The sequence below is a fragment of the Drosophila tropicalis genome, unplaced genomic scaffold (genome assembly GCF_018151085.1).
Source record: "Drosophila tropicalis isolate 14030-0801.00 unplaced genomic scaffold, ASM1815108v1 contig_878, whole genome shotgun sequence".
Lineage (NCBI taxonomy): Eukaryota > Metazoa > Arthropoda > Insecta > Diptera > Drosophilidae > Drosophila > Drosophila tropicalis.
The window spans coordinates 14,631,882-14,655,211 of record NW_027173374.1 but is presented as its reverse complement, the minus strand read 5'-3'; the positions used below and the strand labels follow the sequence as shown (position 1 = coordinate 14,655,211).

General features: G+C 36.6%; 4 protein-coding genes and 1 long non-coding RNA gene across 5 annotated transcripts; 3 read left to right on the top strand and 2 right to left on the bottom strand.

Annotated features, from left to right (window-relative positions):
* The first annotated feature begins 4,448 nt into the window (after positions 1–4,448).
* Ttc26 (tetratricopeptide repeat domain 26) lies at positions 4,449–6,487 on the top strand. Its single transcript, XM_068301317.1, has 5 exons — positions 4,449–4,519; positions 4,588–4,770; positions 4,834–5,715; positions 5,775–6,235; positions 6,289–6,487. The coding sequence occupies exons 1-5, from the start codon at positions 4,517–4,519 to the stop codon at positions 6,485–6,487; spliced, it is 1,728 nt and encodes a 575-aa protein (XP_068157418.1). The 5' UTR covers positions 4,449–4,516.
* A 2,753-nt stretch (positions 6,488–9,240) lies between these two features.
* LOC137584983 (uncharacterized) lies at positions 9,241–10,636 on the top strand. Its single transcript, XM_068300599.1, has one exon. It carries the CDS (start codon positions 9,358–9,360, stop codon positions 10,477–10,479), a length of 1,122 nt encoding a protein of 373 aa, XP_068156700.1. The 5' UTR covers positions 9,241–9,357; the 3' UTR covers positions 10,480–10,636.
* Positions 10,637–15,743: 5,107 nt separating this feature from the next.
* On the bottom strand, positions 15,744–16,544 carry LOC137585550 (uncharacterized). The gene is made up of 3 exons (XR_011033591.1): positions 16,520–16,544; positions 16,410–16,468; positions 15,744–16,229 (listed from the first exon to the last, which is right to left on the bottom strand). It is a non-coding gene; the product is annotated as an uncharacterized lncRNA (long non-coding RNA).
* A 1,887-nt stretch (positions 16,545–18,431) lies between these two features.
* Positions 18,432–20,084, top strand: LOC137584598 (protein FAM114A2). The gene is made up of 2 exons (XM_068300074.1): positions 18,432–19,521; positions 19,578–20,084. The coding sequence occupies exons 1-2, from the start codon at positions 18,500–18,502 to the stop codon at positions 19,984–19,986; spliced, it is 1,431 nt and encodes a 476-aa protein (XP_068156175.1). The 5' UTR covers positions 18,432–18,499; the 3' UTR covers positions 19,987–20,084.
* A 233-nt stretch (positions 20,085–20,317) lies between these two features.
* Positions 20,318–22,668, bottom strand: hyx (cell division cycle 73 hyrax). Its single transcript, XM_068299890.1, has 5 exons — positions 22,421–22,668; positions 21,194–22,358; positions 20,971–21,133; positions 20,755–20,896; positions 20,318–20,687 (listed from the first exon to the last, which is right to left on the bottom strand). The coding sequence occupies exons 1-5, from the start codon at positions 22,549–22,551 to the stop codon at positions 20,651–20,653; spliced, it is 1,638 nt and encodes a 545-aa protein (XP_068155991.1). The 5' UTR covers positions 22,552–22,668; the 3' UTR covers positions 20,318–20,650.
* Positions 22,669–23,330: the final 662 nt, after the last annotated feature.

Genomic DNA, 23,330 nt, shown 5'->3' with positions numbered 1-23,330 from the left:
TTTCAAATATTTATTGCAAACTCATTTGACTATATTAACTAAGCACACCAGAAATAAACCTAAACATAAAGTTATAGAGTAAGAATAGCTTAAAAACTGCCAAGCAAAATTGTTCTTTAAAATTATCTTTAAGAATTATAAAACTGGAACCAAAACAGTAATCTTATCATTAAGATTATTTGATTTACAACTGAAACTCTTTATGAAATTTATGCATTTTTAGTAAATCGCATATTTGTGTGTGTACAAGTTCAGCAATATTTTTGGCGCCCTTCAGTTAGTTTTCAAATTAACGCTTATCAAGCCTTGCAGTGTTTGGAAAAGATTTTCATGCGAAAGCATTGAAAGCCCAAAGACCCGAAATGTATGTGTATGTACCAAGGGACAGACACTCAAAATTGCTTAATTTCAGAAACAGTTTCAATACAGCTTCCACCCAGTGCCACACTTGTCTCTTCTCTCGTGCTGAGAACAAAACAAATAAAAGCAAAACGCGCCAAAGCCGCAATGTGTTTGGGCCACCTCTCTTCTCCGGGTACATGTGTGTGTGTGTGTGTGCATGCATGTCTTGTATAGGCTGCCACGCCCACACAATCAAGCGCCCATTTATGCACTAATTAAAATTTTATCGTTAAATCTTGTTTGCATGCATTGCTATAAGCGGCAAACGACGACGACGACGTGGACTCCAACTCCAACTACGCCATGAGAATGTCGATCGGAGGAGAAAGCAGGCACCCAAAACACACAGCATACAAAATACGTTGTTCCATTGCCATATTGGTGCTCCCAAACGTATGCAATCCGCATATTTTTCGCCGAAAATGTTTGGCAACAGTTATTTGCACACTTCCTGCTGCTGGCTTCTGAATGGTCTGGTTGTTCGTGTGTTTGTGTGTGGCTCCTAGGATTTCCATTGCATTTAATGCCTTGGCACAAACATTTTCATATTTTATTTGCTTGCTCATGCCGATAAGTGCTTCTGCTTCACCATTTACCATTTCTCCATTTCATGATTTTGGCCTTTCTCTATTGCCATTGCGATTGCAAGTTTTAAAATGCTTGTTGACCTTCGTTAGCTGCAGGGAATTAAATATGAATTGCATTTTCTATGCTAACATCAACGGCAACAATAAAATCACTGTCAAAAATTTATCAAATTAGACACACATATACACACAAGCAAGAACTCTTGAAAATTTAATTTCCCAAACAAGTGGAAAACTAAATATAACTGACCAAAACAAAAATTGCACAAATCCCAAACAGATAGCAATAGGTAGAGAGACAAACGAGAGAGAGAGAGAGAGAGATGGGCCGTTAGATGAAACTTTTCGCGCGCCAGCAACTTTTTAATTTAATATATGTGCACACAGTGCGTATGCGTCATTTTTGTGGCTTTAAGTGTCAGTTCGGATGCTTGCAACTGGACGAGATGTGGTAAAAAATTTAATTAAAATGTTGCATAAATGAAATTCAAATTTCAAATTGCATACAAAATAAATAATTGAATGGACTAGTTTTGCGACTACCCAGTTAGTCAACTATTGGGCAACTGTTGTTGTTAGTTTAGTTCATTTTCGTCAGCGTTGATTTTCAACAGTTTTTTTTTTTTTTTTGTTTTGCAGTTTTAATCATATCAAGCTGATAGGTTTAGTTAGTCGCAAAATTGACAATCATAGGTGGCAAAAACATTGTGAACATGTTGCCTACGATTATTTGTAATTATTATTTCAATAAATTTAATTAATTTTGAAATCAAAATAAATGTTCAACGCTTTATATGTCTAACTAACAATAAGATCGTGCTAGTTAACGATTGCAATCGAAATTCCTACAGCTTCTGGTTACACAATCTGTTTCTAGTCAGCCCAAAAACCTTAAAGCAATTCACTGTTTTTGAATAGTTTCTTTAGAAAGTTCAGTGTCCTATTATTATGCATGCTTCAGTGGCATGCAACATTAGAGCTTTGGCTTCTTCACTTGGTTGTCGTTGCAGTCATCGTTGTCATCATCATCACCAATAAATCGTCATGATGTCCAGTTTTATTTATTTTCGCATCTCAAGTGTTTAGTTTACGCTTGAGAAAATCGCCATTTTCTCAACTTTATTTTGAGAGTACAGAAAATGGAAAATGCATATACATAGATACATATGTATATAACTATTTCTATGCAGCTGTACTTGAACATGTGACCAAGAGAAGAAAAAAACTAAAATAAGGAAAGCAAAATACTGAACTACGAAGGAACAAAACAAAATAAAAAAAAAGAATGCAACATACACAGCGAAAGGACGAAGCAAAGGGCGGATGGGTAAGGGTTATGTGGGGATAAGTCTACAGCTCTCAACTCAACTCTGTCATTGCCATTTCAATTTCCGTTTGAATTTTGCACTTCATTTCGCAAGTTTGCAATTTTCTTGTGTGCAAAAAAAAAACTACAACAAAAGTTTGCCTTAGTGCGAAGATGAAGGCAATGCAAATATACTAAAATGTGAAAACAAAACAAAACAAGCGTAAATACGACGAAGGCTAAGAAGAAGGCGCTGTGGAAGACGATGACAATAAATTCCTGGAACCAAAAAAAAAAAATGTAAACACAAGGCACCCCATGATAATGATGGAAAATCGTGGCCCAGAGAGACAATTGCACGTAGCCAAGTGACAGGCGTGTCCTTCATCCTTTGCTCCCCCTGCCCTGCGTCTACGTTTTGGTCTTCACTTCAATGTTGCCTGCTGTTTATTTGTTTGACAAATAACAAGAAGGCAGCCCCATAATGAAGGAGGTGCAAATGATGTTGGCATTGTTTATTCGACTGCGAAATGTAATAGGCGCCTCGCACATCAAGTGGATGGCAAAAGGCGGGGTCACGATTTCGTTCTTTTTTTTTTTTTGTTTTTTCTTCTCTTCCTTCTTTTCACTTCATTCTTCGTCTTTTATGGCTGATTTGACAGGAAACGGAAACGCGAAATTGCAAAAGCGCAATAAAGTGTAGCACAAACAAAGGCGCACGCGACATACAGAAACCAAAACCAAGTTGAAAATAAATTTGTTTCCACAATATGCTTATTTGTGTGTTTGTTGTATATGCATATATATGTGTTTTTCTTCTTCTTCGTTTAGTATTATACTTTGACTTTACTTTAGGTTTTTATTTTAGGCAAAACAGATTTGTTTTCATTTTTATCTAGCACTTGTTTTTTTGCTTTTGTTTTTGTTGTGTTTTATATTCAATTTCGTTTGTTCATATTTGTGGCTTTGACATGAAATTTTATCTCTTCAAAGATATACAAATGGATATGGGGATGGAAATGGAAAAAGGAAGAGAGAAAGAGAGACATAGATAATGCGGGTCTCTTGAGGAAATGAATTTTATGGATTTTTGTGAATTTAAAATGTTCAAAAATTATTCACAATCAAAATTATGCTATCAATAAAGAGGAGTAACGAAGTATTTATACCCCATCTATTCATATTTTTGACCAACTAAACAAAATTAAGATATCAGATGAAAATGAACAAGTTTCTACATATTCTATTTGGCTTTTACCCAAATTTATTGCACATTCAAGCATTCAAATGTACTTAAACTTTGCATACAATCTTCATCTGTCACTCATATGTATTTGCACTCAGAGTTCTGCATATTTATGCAGTCAGCCTCAAGATGAAATATGCGTGCGTCACTCAAAAAATGCCTGTAAGGAATGCAATGCTTTCACAATTTCCATGTTGTTTTTTTTTTTTTTGCCATGGATTTTTATGTGCCATTGCTGACATGGCTTAATGGTGCACAGTTGATTGAGATAGACATGCAGGCAAGAAACGAGAGAAAGAGCGAAAGAGAGAAATGTGCTAGATTGAAATATGAATCGTATGCAACTTACACTTAAAATATAAAAAAAAAACACACACATACATACATACACACGCAAAATACTTGAGCAAATGCACTGAAAAATGTGTCAACAATGCATGCCATGAGGCATACCACCGAAAGGTGAGGCTTTCCCCCCTTAAAAACGGGAACGTGATGAAGAAAATTCTCAAAGGTAAGCTAAAAGTAACAGTATCATAAACTAGTCTCATCTTAAGGTCTAGAGATTGATTTCAGCCCAATCGAATGTATCCAAATTAATCAAAGCCACTAGTTAAGCGAAACAGAGACTCTGAAACATAACAATTCCCTACATATAAATTATTTTTAGTAACAGATTTACAGGATAATGTTCTTTATACAAACATGTCCTTTCTAAATGCCGAAAACTTTAAATTTGGCATTTGGCTTGCTATATGCTGTGAAGCAACAGTTAGTTGCTTCGGTTTCCATGGTGAAATGAAGCACAGCAAAATGTTTATCGATGCTATGTTGGTTGCCAAGTGACCGTAACCAAAGCAAACCAAAGTAAAACAAAAGCCAAAACCAAAACCCAAAACTGACACAACGCAAATGAACAGAAAACACTTGAATTTCCCGGAAAAAGAACGTAAATAAACAAAACCGAAAGAAAAAATGGTAAGAAATTTTAGCTGAAAATAATGTTTAAAACATTTTGCAAAGACAGAGAGTTTGCCCGTTTGTAGATACTTTCACGTGGCAAAACAGATTCGGCTAGTTCACGGAATGCGACAAGCAGCGGTGGCGTAGGAGGATCTGGAGTTGGGACTGCAGGTGGCAGGACGAATCAAAGAAAAGCTCCTGCACCAGCCACATTGGAGGATTTCATTATTCGACGGGATTATACAGGAGCCAGAGCATTTTTGGAGGTAAATACAAACAAAAGAACGCGTACAATTTTTTTAAAAATTCATCTAAAATACTTTTTGCAGTACTCCAACGGCGATGAAGAGGAAGGAAAGGAGGGTGATAAAGATATGCAACAACAACAAATCGATCAATGGATTGCTTATTGTAATTTCCACCTGGGTGACTATCAACAGGCTTTAAACCAATATAAATCGCTACAGGAGAATGGCAAAAAGAATCTTGAACTTAATTTAGCTGTCTGCATGTTCTATTTGGGCTTGTATGAGGAGGCCCAGCAGATGATGTCCCTGGTCATCGAGAGTAACCCTCTGAAACAGCGTCTTTTATTCCATTTGGCCCACAAACTGGGCAAGGAAGAGCAATGGGTAAATCTACTTGAAGAGCTGCAAAATTCACCAAATATTGAGCAACAACTGAGCCTGGCCTCAATGCATTACATGCGCTCTCACTATCAGGAGGCAATTGATGTCTATAAGCGTGTCCTAGTGGACAATAAGGATTACCTGGCCATTAATGTGTACTTGGCGCTGTGTTTCTATAAGCTCGACTACTACGACATGTCACAAGAGGTACTTGATGTCTATATAGTTCAGCATGCGGATAGCACCATTGCCATCAATCTGAAAGCCTGCAATCGCTTTCGTCTATTCAATGGACGAGTCGCCGAACAGGAGATTAAAAATATTGCCGATAATGGTACATTTGGTGCTGATTTAATCAAACACAATTTGGTTGTGTTTCGGAATGGAGACGGTGCTTTGAGAGTCTTGCCTGGTTTGCTCAATATCATCCCAGAGGCGCGTCTTAATTTAGCGATTTATTATCTGAAACAGGGCGAGGTACAGGAAGCACATGCCCTGATGAAGGAACTGCAACCAACCTCACCTCATGAATATATCCTTAAAGGTGTCGTTCATGCTGCTCTCGGACAGCAATTGGGCTCGGTAAGTTTCGCTTAAACTTTCAAAAGTGCTTGCAATTCACTTTTAACTTATCCCTGCAGAAGGAGCATATTAAGACAGCCCAACAGAATCTACATTTAGTGGGCAGTTCGGCCACCGAATGTGACACAATTCCGGGACGGCAGAGCATGGCCTCGGCCTTCTTTCTCTATGAACAATTCGAGGAAGTTCTTGTCTACATGAATTCTATTCGTAGTTATTTTGTCAATGATGATATATTCAATTATAATTTCGCTCAGGCCAAATGTGCGACAGGATATTACAAGGAAGCTGAGGAATTGCTAATGCAAATCAATGATATGGATATTAAGAATCAGCATACATATTGCATGATATTGGCCAAATGTCATGTACATTGTGGCCATCCGGAATTGGCATGGAATGTATTCATAACACGAGACACAAATGCCGAAGCCTTTATACTCTTACAATTGATTGCCAACGAGTGTTACAAGTGTGAAGAGTTTTGGGTGGCTGCCAAAGCATTTGATATGCTGGAAAAGTAAGAAAAATCAGACATTTACATTTGTATGTATATTACTATTTCCTTTTAAGATTGGATCCCAGTCCCGAGAATTGGGAGGGTAAACGAGGTGCCTGTGCTGGTGTTCTATATGCCCTGGCCACTAAGGCCCATCGCGGACGACCTGGTGGTGGAATATCCGAGGTCATTGGCCTATTGCGTGATTCATCAAACTCTCAGGCCGACTTAATGATCAAAACCATACGAAAGCATATTAGTAGCTTTAAATAATTTTCCAATAAATACATACATATATGCTAGCAATTTGTTTAAACACTTGACAAATTTAAATTAATTTCCGTTTTGCCAACAGAACAGAACAGATTTCATAATTGATTAAATGGAAAATTTATCTAGATACATATTGAAAATGAACCACTTAATCAAACTGAACACAGAGAGTGTGAGAGATTGCAAAAGCAAGACATAATAATTTTCACAAAACTAATTGATAATTAATGAAATAAAATTTCCATCTTTGCAGCTTTTCTACTGCTCTCAATTTCAATTCCCCAGAGTGTTGGCAATTATGTTTCTTGGCCATCTCAAGTCTCAATCTCGTTTGTCTTTTTCGCCTGCAGTTTTTGCCTTTGTTACCAATTTGTTGGCCATTTTGCTTGCCTTTCTGCCAGCCTGCAGGGTTCTCGTATATATACATACATAGACATACTTACATATATAAGCAAAAAGGCCCAGCAGCAAACTGAAAGTAACGCATAATTAATGCGATTAGCAAATGCGAAAGTGTGCCAGGGCAATAATAACAACAAATGGCAAATGATAATAGCAGAAAGAGACAGAAAAATTGTTTGGTGACTAAGGATACACACTACATCAAAAAAAAAATATAAGTTTTTCCATTTCTAGATTTACAAGCCATTATATCGAACGTCTATGCAATTTTTTAGGCCAAGTTCTACTTCATTTCGGAAACTAAAAACTATTGCCCGACTAAATGTCTAGTAGAATGGAATCACTCCCTCTACACTCTTTTAATCTCATTATTTACACTTATCACTAATTGTTCAAGATTTTCATAGTACTCCACCCAGGCAAGTGAAGTGATACTCTGGCCTCGAAGCTAAGCCTCAGCCTTAGCTAGAGTTTTCCCAACCAGCGGAAATGTGTCGCAGCCATTTTGTCTAATTGGCTTTGAGAGAGAAGAAGAGATAAACCGGAAATGTCGCAGCATTGGGGCTGAGTATTTTTTGTTCTTTTTGGTTTTTCAGCAACACTTTTCCTAATTAGTTCAACAAATATTTAACTAACAGTTGCATTAAAACTTAAAGACAAATGCGGCTGAGTTTTTTTCCTCACAGATTTTGTTTCTAGCATGCATTTATTATATCCTTTTTTTTTGCTTTTGGGAATCTCAAAAACTTTTGGCCAAACTATAAATCAGCTGGTTCGACCCTTTCTTTCTGCTACTTTGCTTTCTTTCTCTTTCTATAGCTTTCTTTATCTCTGCTTCCCTCGCACTACTCAACAATTCCATTACAAAAATTAAAAGCAAATGCAAAGAAGAAGTTGAAAAAAAGGAATCCAAAATAGTTATTAAATAATTCTTTGGCTCAATTGCCGAGCAAACTTTTTTTTTCTTGCGCCAGCACCTACAAAGAGCAGAAAAGAAGGAAAAGCAAACACAGACAAAAGTTTTTGCTGGCAAAACTTTTTGTACTTATATATTTCTTATATATTTTTTCTCTCCTTTCAATGGTAGTTTTTTAAGTCCTTGTGAAACTATTAATTTGCATGATTATCGTTTAAACATAAATTCATTTAAGAGGCATTGTCGTTAGCGTTCTCACACACACACGCCCACTTATGCGCAAAATGTTCTCCAAAGCAAACAAACTTTTAAATTCCATTAAGTGCAATAAATTTTGCAACTGATAGCACAAAAAAGGGCAAAGTCTAGCAGCTCTTTCAAGCGCCCTCTGGCGACAACTTTAGACAAACTTAAGGTGAGCATGTGCATGTGAGGGTGTGTCAGTGTGTGGAAAAGTTTAATTATGCACAGAAGCTAATTAGACTCGGCCTTCAGCTTACCTGAGCAATAAGAACTAATGAAAAGTGAGGTTAAGTTGCAAACTTGAAGATCCTAAGAACTTGATATGCAAAATATCATTAAGAATTTCGTATCCTGGTAGTTCAAATCCAATTTCATACAATGCTTTTATAAGCAATCCTGGGTTGAGAATAATTACAGAAGGGTATGTTACCCAGGTCGAAGATTTTGATTTATTTGAAGTCATCTTATTGATTAACAAATTATTATTTTCGTACTTGATTAAAAGAAGGCTTAAAAATTGCTATTTCGTATGATTAAAATCTAATTTACATTAATAAAAGGTAAAGCTATTGCCCTCTATGATTTACAAATATATCCTGTTGTATGTATATACATATTGCATATTAATCTGTGTGTACTATTATGTCCTTAATGATGTTTTTGATTGCCTGTTAAATTTTCCTTTTAATTTCGGAAAAACAGTGTAAAGATGATAAGAAAATTTCCATTTTTTTCAATGTATAATATGCTCTATAAGAAATCTCCTCAAAAAACGACTGATTTTGCCCCTTTAATGCATTTTACAGCCAAAATTTATATTTCTAACTCCCATTTCTCAAATTTAAATTATATCTTAGGACATTATTACACTTTTTCTTAACACTCTTCAAACCCTTGCCTCTCGCCAATTCATAACTACTACTTTGTCTACACAAAGAGGCAAAAACTTGTGTTTAGAAGGAGAGAAAAAAAGAACTTGAACTAATGGCTAATGTTGCAAAAAAGGACAAAGGCAGAGACTAAAGTCAAGGTTATCTACATGATTAACGACCCGCACACAAAATCTTTTGGGGGCAAAAAAAGAGAAACTTTGCAGACTTTGGAAAACACAGCCTGGCCACAGGCCAGACAAATCATAATAAAAACGAATCTAGTTGGCTTTTAGTCTAACATAAATGCAAAATGAAATCATTCATTACACATATTTAATGTGTGTATGTATGTAAGTATTAGCAGACTCAATTCGAATTCAAATTGTAGTAAGTAAAGACTTTCTTTCTGGCTCAAACTTGTGGAAAAAAAATTTAATATGGCAAACGACGGTGAGAAGCATTTGCAGGCTGCGTATGAACAGCTGATCAAAGATACCGTCAAAACGCAGTTCGAGAATAACGGAACTATTGGCAAAATGCAGAGTGAGTTGCATGTGAAAGTGCTACAAATGCTGAAAGGACAATTGGCTCTAAATTCCAATGTGACTCTGTGTGGAGCAAATGGCCAGGGGACTAATGATGGTTTAGTAGGAATTCTAAATCAACTAATAATGGAATACTTTAATTGGTATGGCTTCAAGCATACAATGGAGACATTAAAGATGGAATCGGCCGTTTCATTGGCCTCACGTTCAGATCTAGAGGGACACTTTGGTAATACACATGATGTAAAGGAATTGCCAATTTTATTGCAAATTATTATGCGAGAACAGGAAAGAGATAAGAAAAATCAAAAGATCAAACAACTGCCATCGATGAAGCCAACACAGGCAAACCAAGAGCTAATTCTAGAACAGACGAAGAATTATTCCACCAAGCAAACAAAAGTCATACGAAATGTGCCTGAAAAACCATTGCCAATTGTGAAACAATTAAAGCCCCTGCCAGTGACTGGCGCAAAAGTGTTGCAATTGAAGAAAGCTTCGAATAAAGAGAATTTTAAATCCTCATCAGATTTGGATTCTGAGGCAACAGACTACAAGTCCTCCTCCGATGATGATCTCTTCTCCGATATACCAGATAGACACTACTACCGTGAAGAGGAACCTCCTGAGAGAAAATATCCATTGGGCTTTGGCGAAGAAGGACCCTATAGAAGCAAACAAAATGAAGCCGAGCGACTCTATCAAAGGTATCAGAAAGAAATAAAACCCTTGAAATCTAAAACTTTATCTGATAAGAGACCTAAAAACACTTGCCTAACGAAAACAACCATCGCTCCGGGCCGTGAAGCTTTGGAATTTCAACTTAGTAAGGCTATGAATGCCAAGGCCAAGAGCTCAAGTCAGACTACATCGCATAGTGGCAAAAGCCTATGGTCTAAGCAACGCACTCCTCCCTCAGAGATTGAGCCCAATTTGGCTGTTATGAAACCAAAATGTCCCGATACCTTAATCAGCAAAATTCAATTGGATAGCGATGAGGATAATGATGCATAGTAAGCTGGCTAATAAAAATTGAAGTTAACTGATTCTGAGATTGGGAATAATGGAAAAATGAAAAGCCTTTTATCTCGTTTTGCCAAATGTTATTAAGAAATCGTTGTGTCTGTAAATTAATAAAATGTTTTATAAGAGAACTTTACTACACCAAAAAGATTCTTTGATTCAACTGTAATTAAAATTGACCTTGTAGCCGATAAAACACCATTTATTGCAACAATCAAGTCTGTGTTAGTTGTCGTTTGCTATATTTGATTAAATTAATCTCTAGTATCCCAATTAGCTGCTTAGTTCTTCACTTTGGCTAATTTCCTATTTTTTTTTTTTGTTTGTGCTCCTCATCTGCCTCCTATTTAATATTCTGCGCACAGAACAGAGCCCAACAATTAGGGAATTGGCCTGGGGATATTGGTCCCTGAACCATGCCTACATATTGCATCATTATAATTGAAATCAATATGCCGGCCCGTAGAGTTGTTTTCCGAAATGAAGGGGAAATGCTATAAACGCAAAACGGATGCTGCCTGTCAATCGAATTGCATTAAAATGGCGTGCGAGTCTTAACACCATTAATTACATGACCAATGAGTCAATATTATGACAGTTGCAACTGCTGAGACCATGGGGTAACAATGAGGTCAAAAGGAGCAAGGAGTGAAATGTATAGTATCAGGACAGCAACAACAACAACAACAACAATGGCAAATGCAGAACATGAACAACAACATCTTCAATCAATTAATTAGGCCTATGGGCCACAACAGAGTCCAGGGCCTTTTAAGTATTGTAGCTCGGGATACATTTTGATTGATTTTATGCAGATGCCGAAGAGGATAAAAGGATACCCCAAAGGGCATGCGAATGTGATATAGATTACATATACAGATGAAGAGTGAAGGATAAACGGAGAAAGCAAATACAACCAAAACTATCAGTTTAAAGTATACTAAAGATATAATGTTTAAGGAGAATAATTGCAGTAAGTTTTAATAATAGCTCTAAAGTACGGTAGATTCCTTTCACTAGGAATAGTCGATTTGCACATCATTTTTTCTGACTTACTGACGTAACACCACCATCAAGTTGTCAAGTTGTCTCAGAAGATAACGCCTTTCATCCTTTTCTTGCATGAAACCCACATGACAATCATTATTTGTTTCTCTTTGAATCCTTTAAGAAATCACGTTCCAGTGGCAGTTCCACATGTCAACGAGACGCGACCAATTCCACGCATGCCACTAATGAGGCTCGTTAGCGTGGTCATCCATCGCCAGCACCCAACTTCAACAAGCATCCTGCTCACTGCTTTTACTTGCCCCGCTAGCTGGTATAATGTATGCAACAAGCCAAATTGTACAAATGTTCCAGGCAAATCGATAAAGTAATTTGGCCATTGCAAAACAAGCGACTGGCTTCTGAAAACCCCCTGGAATCCCGACGAATCCCTAGCCATTCCACGATAACAACGCCATCCTCCCGCGGCCACATTGGCCACATAATTTTGTTTGGCAGAGCAGCACGTAGTCGATGACTGAGTGACTGACTGACTGACTGGCTGGCTGACTGACTGGACCAAGAGCAGAGCCAGGGTTTCTGCTCATCGCCTAATTGCAGCGCCATCTTGTGGTTATGCGTTCTACGTGCGTTTGTCGCACGTTCGGCTAATTAAAATTGCATTTTTCGTTCGCATTTTCGTTTTTGGGTTGGGGTGTGGGTGCGACTGTGTGAGGTTATTGATATAGCATGGATAGGGATCCATGGATATGGTTAGGGATGTCTGTGTGTGTACTATATGGTATTGTAATATCATGACACCAGTTGGCTAAGTGGCGTCAGTTGGTTTTGACAAAGTGGAAATGCTCATGGGTAATTATAGTTACGTGCAAGAGAGAGATTGGATAAAATATCAGGGGTTTTAGGTGCTACAGCTAATGCCAAAACAATGCCTTACCAAATAAAGCTTGGCTTAACGGTTGCAGGGAAAGAAGGTCGAAAATCCAAGGGAAGGAGAAGCTTTTACTCCAACCCTTGTCCGATCAACTGTTTAAATCTTATAAATATAACTTTCACATGTGTAAATAGTTGCCAACTTTTTAAAGCATTAACAATAAAGAATAAAAGTGTCAACTAAAAGTCACTTAAAATTGTAGCTTAAACAAAATTAAACTAGTGTGAAATGACAAAAGGCAAATTTGCTTCAAAAAGTTATTCTCAAATTGAGAAATATTTAAATTGAAGTCAACTTTTATGTAGGGCATGGTAAGATCGACTTAGTACACCCAATTATGTCGTCTTATGAGAGAGAAGAACTGAATGTGACAGCAAACAAATTTTAGTTAACCATTCTTTTTTAATACGAAAGCAATTTAAAAAGTTTTACCCTCTCTTCGAGAGTGTAATATGTACGTGTAGTTTTCCGCTGGGAAGGGAACTCCCAACCCTCTTATTAAGGTTTCCAGAGCCTGCTAGGGAGCAAGATGCGGTTAGATGAGAGGAAAGTTTATGAAAATATTTGTGGCGTGATATACAGGATAACTAGAATGAAGAGGACATGAAATTCCTGACGCTAAGTGAGCTTATAAATTACCAGCTAAATTAATTAAATGAGCCAAAACACAAGTTATGACAAACCGAATGTTAAAGTGGGGGGGACGAGAGACTTTTTAGTGTTTCAACATCTGAAGTTAATTAATTAGAATAATTAATCAGTTCAAACATTTATGAAAGACAAAACCTATAAGCATAATTTACAATCAAAAAAAGTGGAAAAAATTGCCAAAAGTAGGCAACAAATTGTCTTTACTCAAGGGAAATTATATCTTTAGATAGATTTTGAAATGAAACTAGAAAGTTTTCTGGTAAGCTTTTCAAGAAATTTTCTTTGATGTGTAAACATAAAATGAGCCATTTTATTTAAATCTTCTTTCGTTTTTTATCCTTCTCAAGGCAGGTGTCCTTTTCCCATAAAAGATTGCGACAGATATAATCCTAGATATATGGATTTGTTTTTTGTTATTTACGCTAAGTAAAGGCTTAGTCAGTTGTCTATAGAATCGGGCCTAAATCCAAACAACAATTGCAATTGCCAAGCGATTAACATTGGCAGCACTTAACAACAATTCTCAATATTGTTCTAGTTGTCTTCTCTATTAAGTTTTCCATTATACAATGTATGTGGAAGATAGTGATCTAACCACTCCCACTTTGGCACACACACACAGTCACTAATACAGAAACTGGTCGGTAAGTTCAAACGTAAATCGAATAAAAGGCCCAATGTAAAAGCAGTTACCAATATCTAAAGACTTCAAGCCGTCCTCCAGAATGAATCTCAACGAATGTGGCAAGTGCAGAATGAAGTGGCGCTGTGTGTGTGGTGTGGCGAGGAGATTCTAGGTCCTGAGTCCTGGTAACTGCACACATATTGTGTGTGGTGGATGGTGGTTCCCTGGATGGAAGTGAGTGTGGGTGCGGGTGTAAGTGTGAGTATTGCCATGACAACAATGGCATTTTGATACTTTTGTATGAGATTTAATGAAATTTGAATCCTTTTGTTGAGTGGAATGACAACAGCAAGGAAGTTGAAACTGGCAAAAAGGACCAAAAGAAGGAAGAGTAAGAAAAAGCATGGGAGAGTTTAGCCTGCAGGCAATGCTGGATAAAACTACACTGGGAGTAAAAGATTACTAAGTAATTACATAACATCTAATGAAATAACTAAATAAGACTTGAAGCTTAAAACCAAAATGAGTAAGTTAAACGGCTGAATGGAATCAAGGCTCAAACTATTATATTCAGAGTACTTATGTTTATTTCGATTTCATTATTTTCACTTAAGATAAGTTTATTGAAAATTTGCCAACTCAAATTGAACTTTTCTTTAAATATTTTTTTCTCTCAGTGCTGACGCTATCTTGTAGTTAAGGTATTTTTGGATCTATGTATGTCCTTTTACTTGTGCGGGTATTTGTTTATGTGGATGTGCCTCTGTGTGTGAGAGTTTTGTGTGGATATTTGGGTGTTTGGATATATTACAACAATAGTAAAACAATCTTCTTAATGCACACTTTGGCCTAAAGGAATTTTTTGCACTTGTAGAGTAAAACTTGTAGACAGAAGCATGAGCTTTTTGGTTTGCCTATCATCATTGTCAATTTAGCAATATACATACATACATATATATAGATGAGTTGATGTACATATATATATCTATACATATTGACAAAGAAACATGTTAATAAACAGCTGGAAGTTTGCTTTATTGTCATCAACAAAACTCCCAGGCATCTTTTTGCTTAGAGCAAATGGAATAAAATCTATATATATGTATGTATGTGGGTGGGTGTGTGTGTACATTGAGACAATATGCTCAAGGGAACTTTTGCCAAAAGGGTTTCTATTCACTGTCTGTAAACGGAAGCTTGAGGTATCAATAACATTGTTGTAGAGTAGAACACCAAAAGCGTCGTAGAGACTGAGCCAGGGGAGACATGAACAAAGATGTCAGCAGTTGCCAGCCAATGTCGATGACTGATGTTGATGATGCTTGAGTCCTTTGGCCCACTTCTCCCATTGGGATATGTATAGCTGTGTGTGAGTGTGTCTATATATTTACTCATAGTTAAAACAAATTTCCAAGTTTAATTTTGCAATACATTGTTGAGGTATTTTCTTGTTCGGGGCAAAGGCGAACTATCAAGACAATCTTAGCAGCACAACTAACGAAAGTTATTCCTATATAAGCAAAGCTGATTTAATACTTTAATTTAACATATTACTTGCCTTACTTAATAGTTTCCGTATGTTAAAAGTTTTGCAGTAATTATAGTATGAAGACTTTCATCCCCAATGCTAATAATACTACGATTTTTTTCACAATTTAAGAAATTTTTTACTTAACTTTTGGTAAATTTGGTATTTCTGGTAAATTTGTGATTTTTGGTATTTTTTCCATACTTTAAGTTCTAGTAAATTTATATGTGATTTTTGGTATTTTTTGCATTCAATACTCAAACCAAAACTAAACTTAAAGTAAACTTTATAGCAAAATGGCCAAACGAGCAAAAAATTGTCACATGCTTCAGATAGTTGGCGTAACAGGTAAATGAGAAATTACTATGGCTTTTTTACCAGGCAAAAGTGAACAAGGAGGTAACTGACATATTAGTGGTTGACTTACCCCATCTTCTGTCTCCTGTTTTTCTCTCTCCATACATACATACATACATATGTGTATGTATGTATGCTGTGTATCTTTTTTATTTTTCCATTTGTTTTTGTCATGCCACATTTTTAATTAAAAAATTAAAACGAAGCAGAAGTTATTCAACTAGGCGATAGATAAATTTTGGCTTGACGCAATTTTCTCTCTGCCTTGACGAAATATGCGTGCGGTTCCTTCGGAGGACGGGAAATATGGGGCATTCACATACATACATACATACATACAACTACTGATGGCGTTCGCTTGGAAAGTATGAGGCAAGTTTATGAAAATTCTTTTGTTTATGCCAAGGTGTGTGTGTGTGTGTATGTGTGGGTTTGTGTATCTGCACGTTGCGTAGATTCTGTTGGTTTCTTAATTTTGCGTTGCTTTTTCGTTAGCTGTCAAATTTATATGCTGGTTAGCCTGCCGCAAACTTTTTGCTTCTCTGACGAACAAATTTTCTTCTTCCGTGTGTTTCTGTATGCATGTGTGTGTGTCTTTCTAATTTATGAGTACAGTTAGATGTGGGACAATCTTCAAGCTAGAATTCAAGAAAAACCGAATAAGTCTTGAAAGTAAAGAGAGTGCTTGCATATATGTACATGTACATATGTATGTATGTATGTATGTATGTATATAAGAACAGTTCTTTCCAATTAAAAGTTTGTTAAGATTTGCAAATTATAATATCGAATTAAACGATAAATTTATACAAACTTACCGGTGAATTCAAAAGCTAATTGTCTTGGTTTATTCCACTTATGTATGTATATGTGAGATCTGCAAAATAAAAATAAATAAAATGTATAAATTATTAAAAAAAAAACTTACGTCAAGAAGTTGATCGCCAGAAGATTTCAAAGGAACTGATCGTGAAGCCGGTCACCAGCACTGCTTATATAGCCGCTGAGCATAACAGAACAGAATGTTAAGTTAACAGAAAAATGTTAGGTTAACAGAAGAATGTTAGGTTAACAGAAAATGTTATGTCAAGAAAATGTTATCTTTACAGAAAATGTTAAGTTAGCATAAATTTAGCCTGAAATGTTAAGTTAACAGAAACGTTGACAGTTAATGTTAAGTGAAAGTTATTAACTAATTTTTTTAATAAATTTTGTTTTGAATAAAGGATAAAAATAAAACTTCATCAAATGGATTGAAACCATATATGTATGTATGTATCTATAAAAGAACATAAAATAATCAGTAACAAGCAAATTCTCAACCTCAAAATAATCAACAAAAATACATAGTAAATAAAAGTGAACAATAATAAAGAAAATGTATTCTCATATACCTACAAGGAAAATTTTGCTAAAAGGCAATAATTTTTGAATGTTATTCTCTCTCAAACTAAACAAATTAGAAAGAGATTTTCTATCGTGCTCACACATATACAAACACAGGTTGGAGAATGTGAATTTGGATGCACTGCATTTAGAGCATATTAAAATGCCTGCTGCAATGAGTATACATATATACATATATATGTATGTATGTAAGTAATTTGACTTCATAGCGTGTTCATTATGGCAGAGTATCTGCAAGTCGTTTCGCCCATTTTATTTACAATCCTTTTTTATTGTCAGCATCTGTTCTAAGAACTTGTTAAGCTCTGATCACACAACTGGAGAGTACCTGGTCGAACACATACACGCACACACATCTGTAAATGTATACACATACATATAAATAGTACGTATGCCATTTTGAGGCCTAAATATTTCACAAACTAATATCAATTCAATTTGTATGCATTGGCAGCAATGTGTGAGACTGGGTGTTAGTGTGTGTGTATGTGTGTTAGCCAGCTTGGGCATTCCAATGCACACAGGCGACAACGGTTTTTGTTGTTGCTGCCCTGTGACCAACAAATAATTTATGTATTCCTAATAAGAGTAAAAGGTAAGCAGTAGTCAATTGTTTTTAAATTCGGCAAAAGTTATTTCACTTTGCTCTGACACAAAAATATTTTCAAATACAGACATCATTCGCATTTTACAAAAAAAAAAAAGGATATACATACATATGTACATGTATGTATGTACATATGTATGTGTGTATTCCTGGATAACTGATAACTTTTTTTTTGTTAGATTCTATGTTGATGAGTATGGAAATTTATAGCCTTTAACCTAGAGCGTTAAATTGTATTAATTTTTTAAAGGATTCATTAGTTTTTTACGCAATTTCATGAGTGGTTTTAATATTTATTTAGTTTAATCCATTTAATGAAATTATATTTTATTTTTGTTCTTTCAAATCAAAATGTAAAAAAAAAATTAGTTGAGAAACTTTCACTTAACATTTTCTGTAATCGTTTCTGTTGACCTTACATTTCAGCCTAAATTTATGTTAACTTAACATTTCAGGCTGCCTTTTGTTAACTTAACATTTTTCTGTTAACCTAACTTGTCCAGTAAATTTAACAGTATCCTGTTAACCTTACATATCCTGTTAACTTAACATTTTTCTGTTGACCTAACATTTCCTGTTACTTTAACATATTTCTGTTAACATAACATTTTTTCGTTAACTTAACATTTTTCTGTTAACTTAACATTTTCTGTTACGCTCAGCGGCTATATAAGCAGTGCTGGTGACCGCCATCACGATCAGTTCCTTGGAAGTCTTCTTGCGGTTAACTTCTTTTAAAGTTTTTTTTTTCTAAATTTGTACATTGTATTTTTCGTGTATCAACTTTCTTACCATCTCTAATACTTCGAAATCTGCCCATCTTCAGTTTTACAGTTCTGGTCACACTTAAACGAATTATACGTGGATTCAACAAAAACATAAATAATACAAAAAATGGCAAATCAACAGAAAGCAGAAGAAAAACCGACCAACGATTGGGATCAAAGTGATGAGGATGACAACTGGGATGACTGGGGCGATGATGATGATAAATTTGTCCATGTGGACAGTGAAGTGACACCCAAAAACAGAAATGACACCACCCAGGCAAAGCCAGCAACAACAACAAAAGCAGCTCCTGAACCACAGCAAGTTCAAAATCCAGTTTCCACTGCTTCCTCCTCCACATCCAGTTGGGGTGGTCTGTGGGGAGGCAAACTAAGCTCAGTTCTTAGCACAGCCACTGAAGGATTGGGAACGCTAGGCAATCAAGTGAATCAGGGTTTGAATCAAATTATAGGCGTACCCCAACCCGAAGAACTGGCAAAAATTAATGTTGAGGAGCAAAAGCAAAAAGTAGAACAAGATACAAGTGAAATGGCTGCAGAAGAGTCAAACAGCAACCAGTTGAATGAGAACGAAGAGTCCGCACAAGCATTTGGCTTGGATTTCGTTACAAATTTAGGATCAAAGGTTCTCAATACTGGTCTGGATACACTGGAAGGCATTGGCAAGAAGACCATGACAATTTTACAGGATAATGATCCCAAACTGATGAATAAAAGAAAATTACTTGGCCTTGAGGCGAACAAACCAAATTTAAGCGCCATTCTGTTAGAAGCCAAAAAAGATGCCGATCAGTTGGAACAATCCTTGGCCCAACTCCAGATAGAGAAGCAAAAGGCTCAGTTAAGATTTGAAGTTTTGTTTGAAAATTATTGCGGATTAGTGCATTTTGAGGCTTTGGAAATTTTATCAAAAGAATCTAGACTCAAATTGGACACTCTATTAGAGGCAGTAAGCGGCAATGCATTGGCTGATTTGCAGGAAACCATTGAAGAGGTGAAAGAACTTCTGGAGCTGGAAGATCTGGAGTGCGATAGTGAAGGCCTATACGAAGCCAATGAGTTGGGCGAACGTTTGCTATCCTCAATAACAGACGCTGATCTGGGGATTCAATTCGATGAACTGGCGAAGTAAGTACACTTATGTTTCTTGACAAGGTTTCGTCCAATTCCTTTTTATTTTGCAGTCACTGGTCAAACTGTCTCAACTGGCTGAATTCTGAAGAAACTAATTCAATTGCTGACTTGGATGAGACCTATGCGAAAAGTATACATGCTCTAAGTGAGGCATGCTCCTTAGAAATGTTGAAACTTCATAAAATTGCCGAACTCTTGCTGGTCAAGCCGCATCACAGCACAGCCAATGAAGTGGATGGCATTGTGAATCTATGTAAACAATTCAATGGACATCTTCAGGGTCTCGCTCATCGCTATGCGGCCATATTAACTGGCAAAAGTGGCCAAGATAATGGAGCTTTGACAGAGGAGTCTAAATCGAAAGTCAACACATTCTTTGCTGAAATGTTGTCGGCTGTTCAATATATTGAAAAGGCGTATAAACTCTTCACTCCCATTTTGCAAATGGGTGCAGTTTAAGGGCCAGCAAAAATTCTCTTATTATATATTATTATTGTTTTGTTGTAACTTTCTTATATTGTGTCTATTTCTACGTGATTTATAAAATTTGAATTGAATTCGATTGCTTAATTATGTGATAACATTCCAAAAAAAAAAAACCGTATAATTGTTGATTTTACAAAGGGAATATGTTGGATCAATATCAATATCCAAAGTTAAACTTTTTTGCTCTTGAGATGGATAATTCATTCGAGCCCAACCTGCCATGTCTTGTGTACCTATCATAGACTAACCACATAGAGGAACTAGGATTAGTTCACTTTAATTCACAAATGAAACAACTCATAAATTTTACTTTAGGCTTATAACTTTTTTTGTGGTTTTATTGTACATAACTAATTCTACAGATTACATTATCTGATGGTTTTCTATTCTTTTTAACAAACTTTTATGATTCTTAAATAGGAAGTTTTAGAGGTTTCACTTTTCTGTCGCTGCCAATTTAGAGGCTGTTTTGTAATGGTAAAATATTGAAAAACTAATTATAAACTTAAAGCCTGTTTTTTCTTTAAAATTGGAAATTGAGTAAACTTAGGCTGAAGTAAATGATGAAGAAAAACGAAGGATAGCATTTAAAATGAAAATATTAAAGTTAAGATTGAAAAAGAAGCGTAGAAGGAATTCAAAACCTTAAGTCGGGCTTGTATTTTGCCATGTATCTGAAAACAGAAAAGAAAATCCAATTAAATGAAAATTAGCTGGTGAGCAGAAGATTTTCAGCTTTACCTGTCGAGAGTTTCCCAAAATTTGCTAAGCACTGCCCTATCCAAATGCCTTTTGTTTTGGGATAGACGCAACAGCGTCACTGACCAGCGTTCTACGTTTGCATCCAATTTCAGCTCGCTAAAGCACAAATGAAACGCGCAAACTGTCAGGTGAAAAATAAAGAACATTTCAGTTAGTATCTGCGGCCCATGATGATTAAGGGTAATTAAACTTTACTTTTTGAGAAAATCTCAACGGGATTACCATCCCAAGGCCAGCCTTTAAATTGCCATTGTGGACCCATGACAAACACAGCCACGACTCGTTGCCAATCCTGCTGATTGAGCTTGATTGGATTATCTATTACACGAAATGAAACTGTCTGATTATTACGTTTTCTCTGAAAAACAAAGGGCCGATTATTTTCAATTCAAGCTTTATATGATTTGCATTTACTTACTTGCAACAGAACCTCAGTATCACGCTGGCAACCTGCCATTTTCTTTTCCGCCGTAGACAAATAACGCAGTTCCTGCAATATGTCCTTAACATTGAACATGGTGATGAGGCTTGTGTTGGCTGACGGGATGATGATAATCGGCGTACGGGATGGACGCTTCTGGGGACCATTGCCGGGTGCTAATTGTCTGTTCTGAGCTGTGGGCATACCCAGCCCCATATCCGGTTTGTTGGGTCGCATTCCAGCCGCTGCAGCACCACCAGCGCCTCCAGCTTGGGCCTTACGTTGCTGGGCCAACGAGCCTTCGGTCACCGATTTCAGGGACATGCCATGATAGGTACCCAAAGTATCAATCTTAAATCCTTCCGTTTCCTCTTTTTGTCGATTGAAACGTTCCTGATCGTAACGATTGTACTGGGAGAGTTGTTGCTGGGGCGGTTTATTGATTCGTTGAGGCGGTTCAGGCATTTTGATTGCATTATTTGAGACCTGCGGTCTTCCCTGCCGTCCCTCTTCGCGTGCTTTAATTCCCTGCAGCATGGCAAATAGGTTCTTGGCGAATATTTTTCCTGTACTCTGTAGAATGGAAGTGCGCGTCCTCCACTGCCGCTCACGACTGATGATATCCTTGGTGGAGTCGACATCATAATCTAAAATGGCTCGCAAATCAGTGCCCATGGCGGCCTCGTCGTTATCGGTGCGTTTAATAGTGGTACGTTTATTGGCCAAGCGCTTGGCCTTGATGGCAGCAATCTTTTCCACGGACATGGTCTCCGACAAGGACTTGATGTTATCCATATTAACAGCAGTCTCCTTTTGATTAACGTCCCATCGAGCGGCCAATTGTTCACGCACCTTTTGCACTTGCGTCTCCTCGAAACGTGGCTTCTTGGCTGCCACCTCACCGCTTATAGGATCGCCATCGGCTGACCGCTTCACCTGAGTGGGGATCTCGAGAGGCGCACTTTTGTCTATGCTGGCGCAAGTTTGTGATTCACCATTAAGGTACGCCAGCAGCTCCTTACGATCTGGACGATTCACCGCTGGTATATCCTCGGCTGCACATTGTCGCACATACACCGAATGCTGGAGCATAACATTTTTTAATAGATATAAGAGGCACTCCAGCGTATAGTATTCACGCGGAGCACCCTTTTTACCGGATCTGAAAGATTTTGCAAGTTGTTCGTTTAGTTTTTGCCATGTTGTTGCTTTCATCTCACTTACCCATATTTTAGATAGTTTGTCTTCACACTCTTCGGCCAGGAAAATTCGCCAAATATGATCTGGCTATCGCGCTCTAATATTTCCTTTTTGTTGATATTGTACTGGCGAAGCAAGCTCAAAGGATCTGCCATCTTGATCCTGGTTGCAGTTGTTTAACTCAGTTAAGAACAGCGATGTAAAATCGCTTTATTTAGTTCTGTTTTGCACCTGAATTTCGCAGTTTTCCGTTTCGTTTTGTGCTGATTTTCTTCTCCTTTTTGTTTCGGTTTCCGACAATTTATCGAAAAACATGATTGTTGGTGTTGAAAAATATCGATATTTTTCTTAAGCAAAGTGGCAAACAATCGATACTATCGGCAGTTAAACAACTTAAATTTTAATATACAAAAAGAACGACACTTTAACACAACAAAAACAGTTATTTTTATTTAATCTTCTTATTATTTAGAAGAGTCAGAGTGTTTGTTTTGAGAAATTAATTCTAACAGTTGTTTTATGATTCGAATCTAGTTTTGCACAAATATTTGAACACTTTCGCTATAAATCGTTTATTTTCCTTTAAATATTTTGTAACACCTTTGGGCTATTATTATGTTTGATGTTTGATTCGCCGCCTGTTTTTTTCCAATTTTCAATACAAATTTGACCACTTTGTAACCAGAAACAACTTCTTGATTATCGATAATATCGGAATAGTTCATTAGCCAACACTAAGACTTATTTACATTTTTCTGTAAGATAACATTCATCTGGTCTGTAAACTTTAGTGTTGCCATACTGAGTGACAAACCGGCTACACAAAAAACAAAAGATATAAAAGAAACCAAAAACAAAGTTACAACAAAAAAGCTTTAAAATATTTAAAAAATCAATGCCAACGTGAGTCAAGTGCATGCGGGTCGTGTAAGTG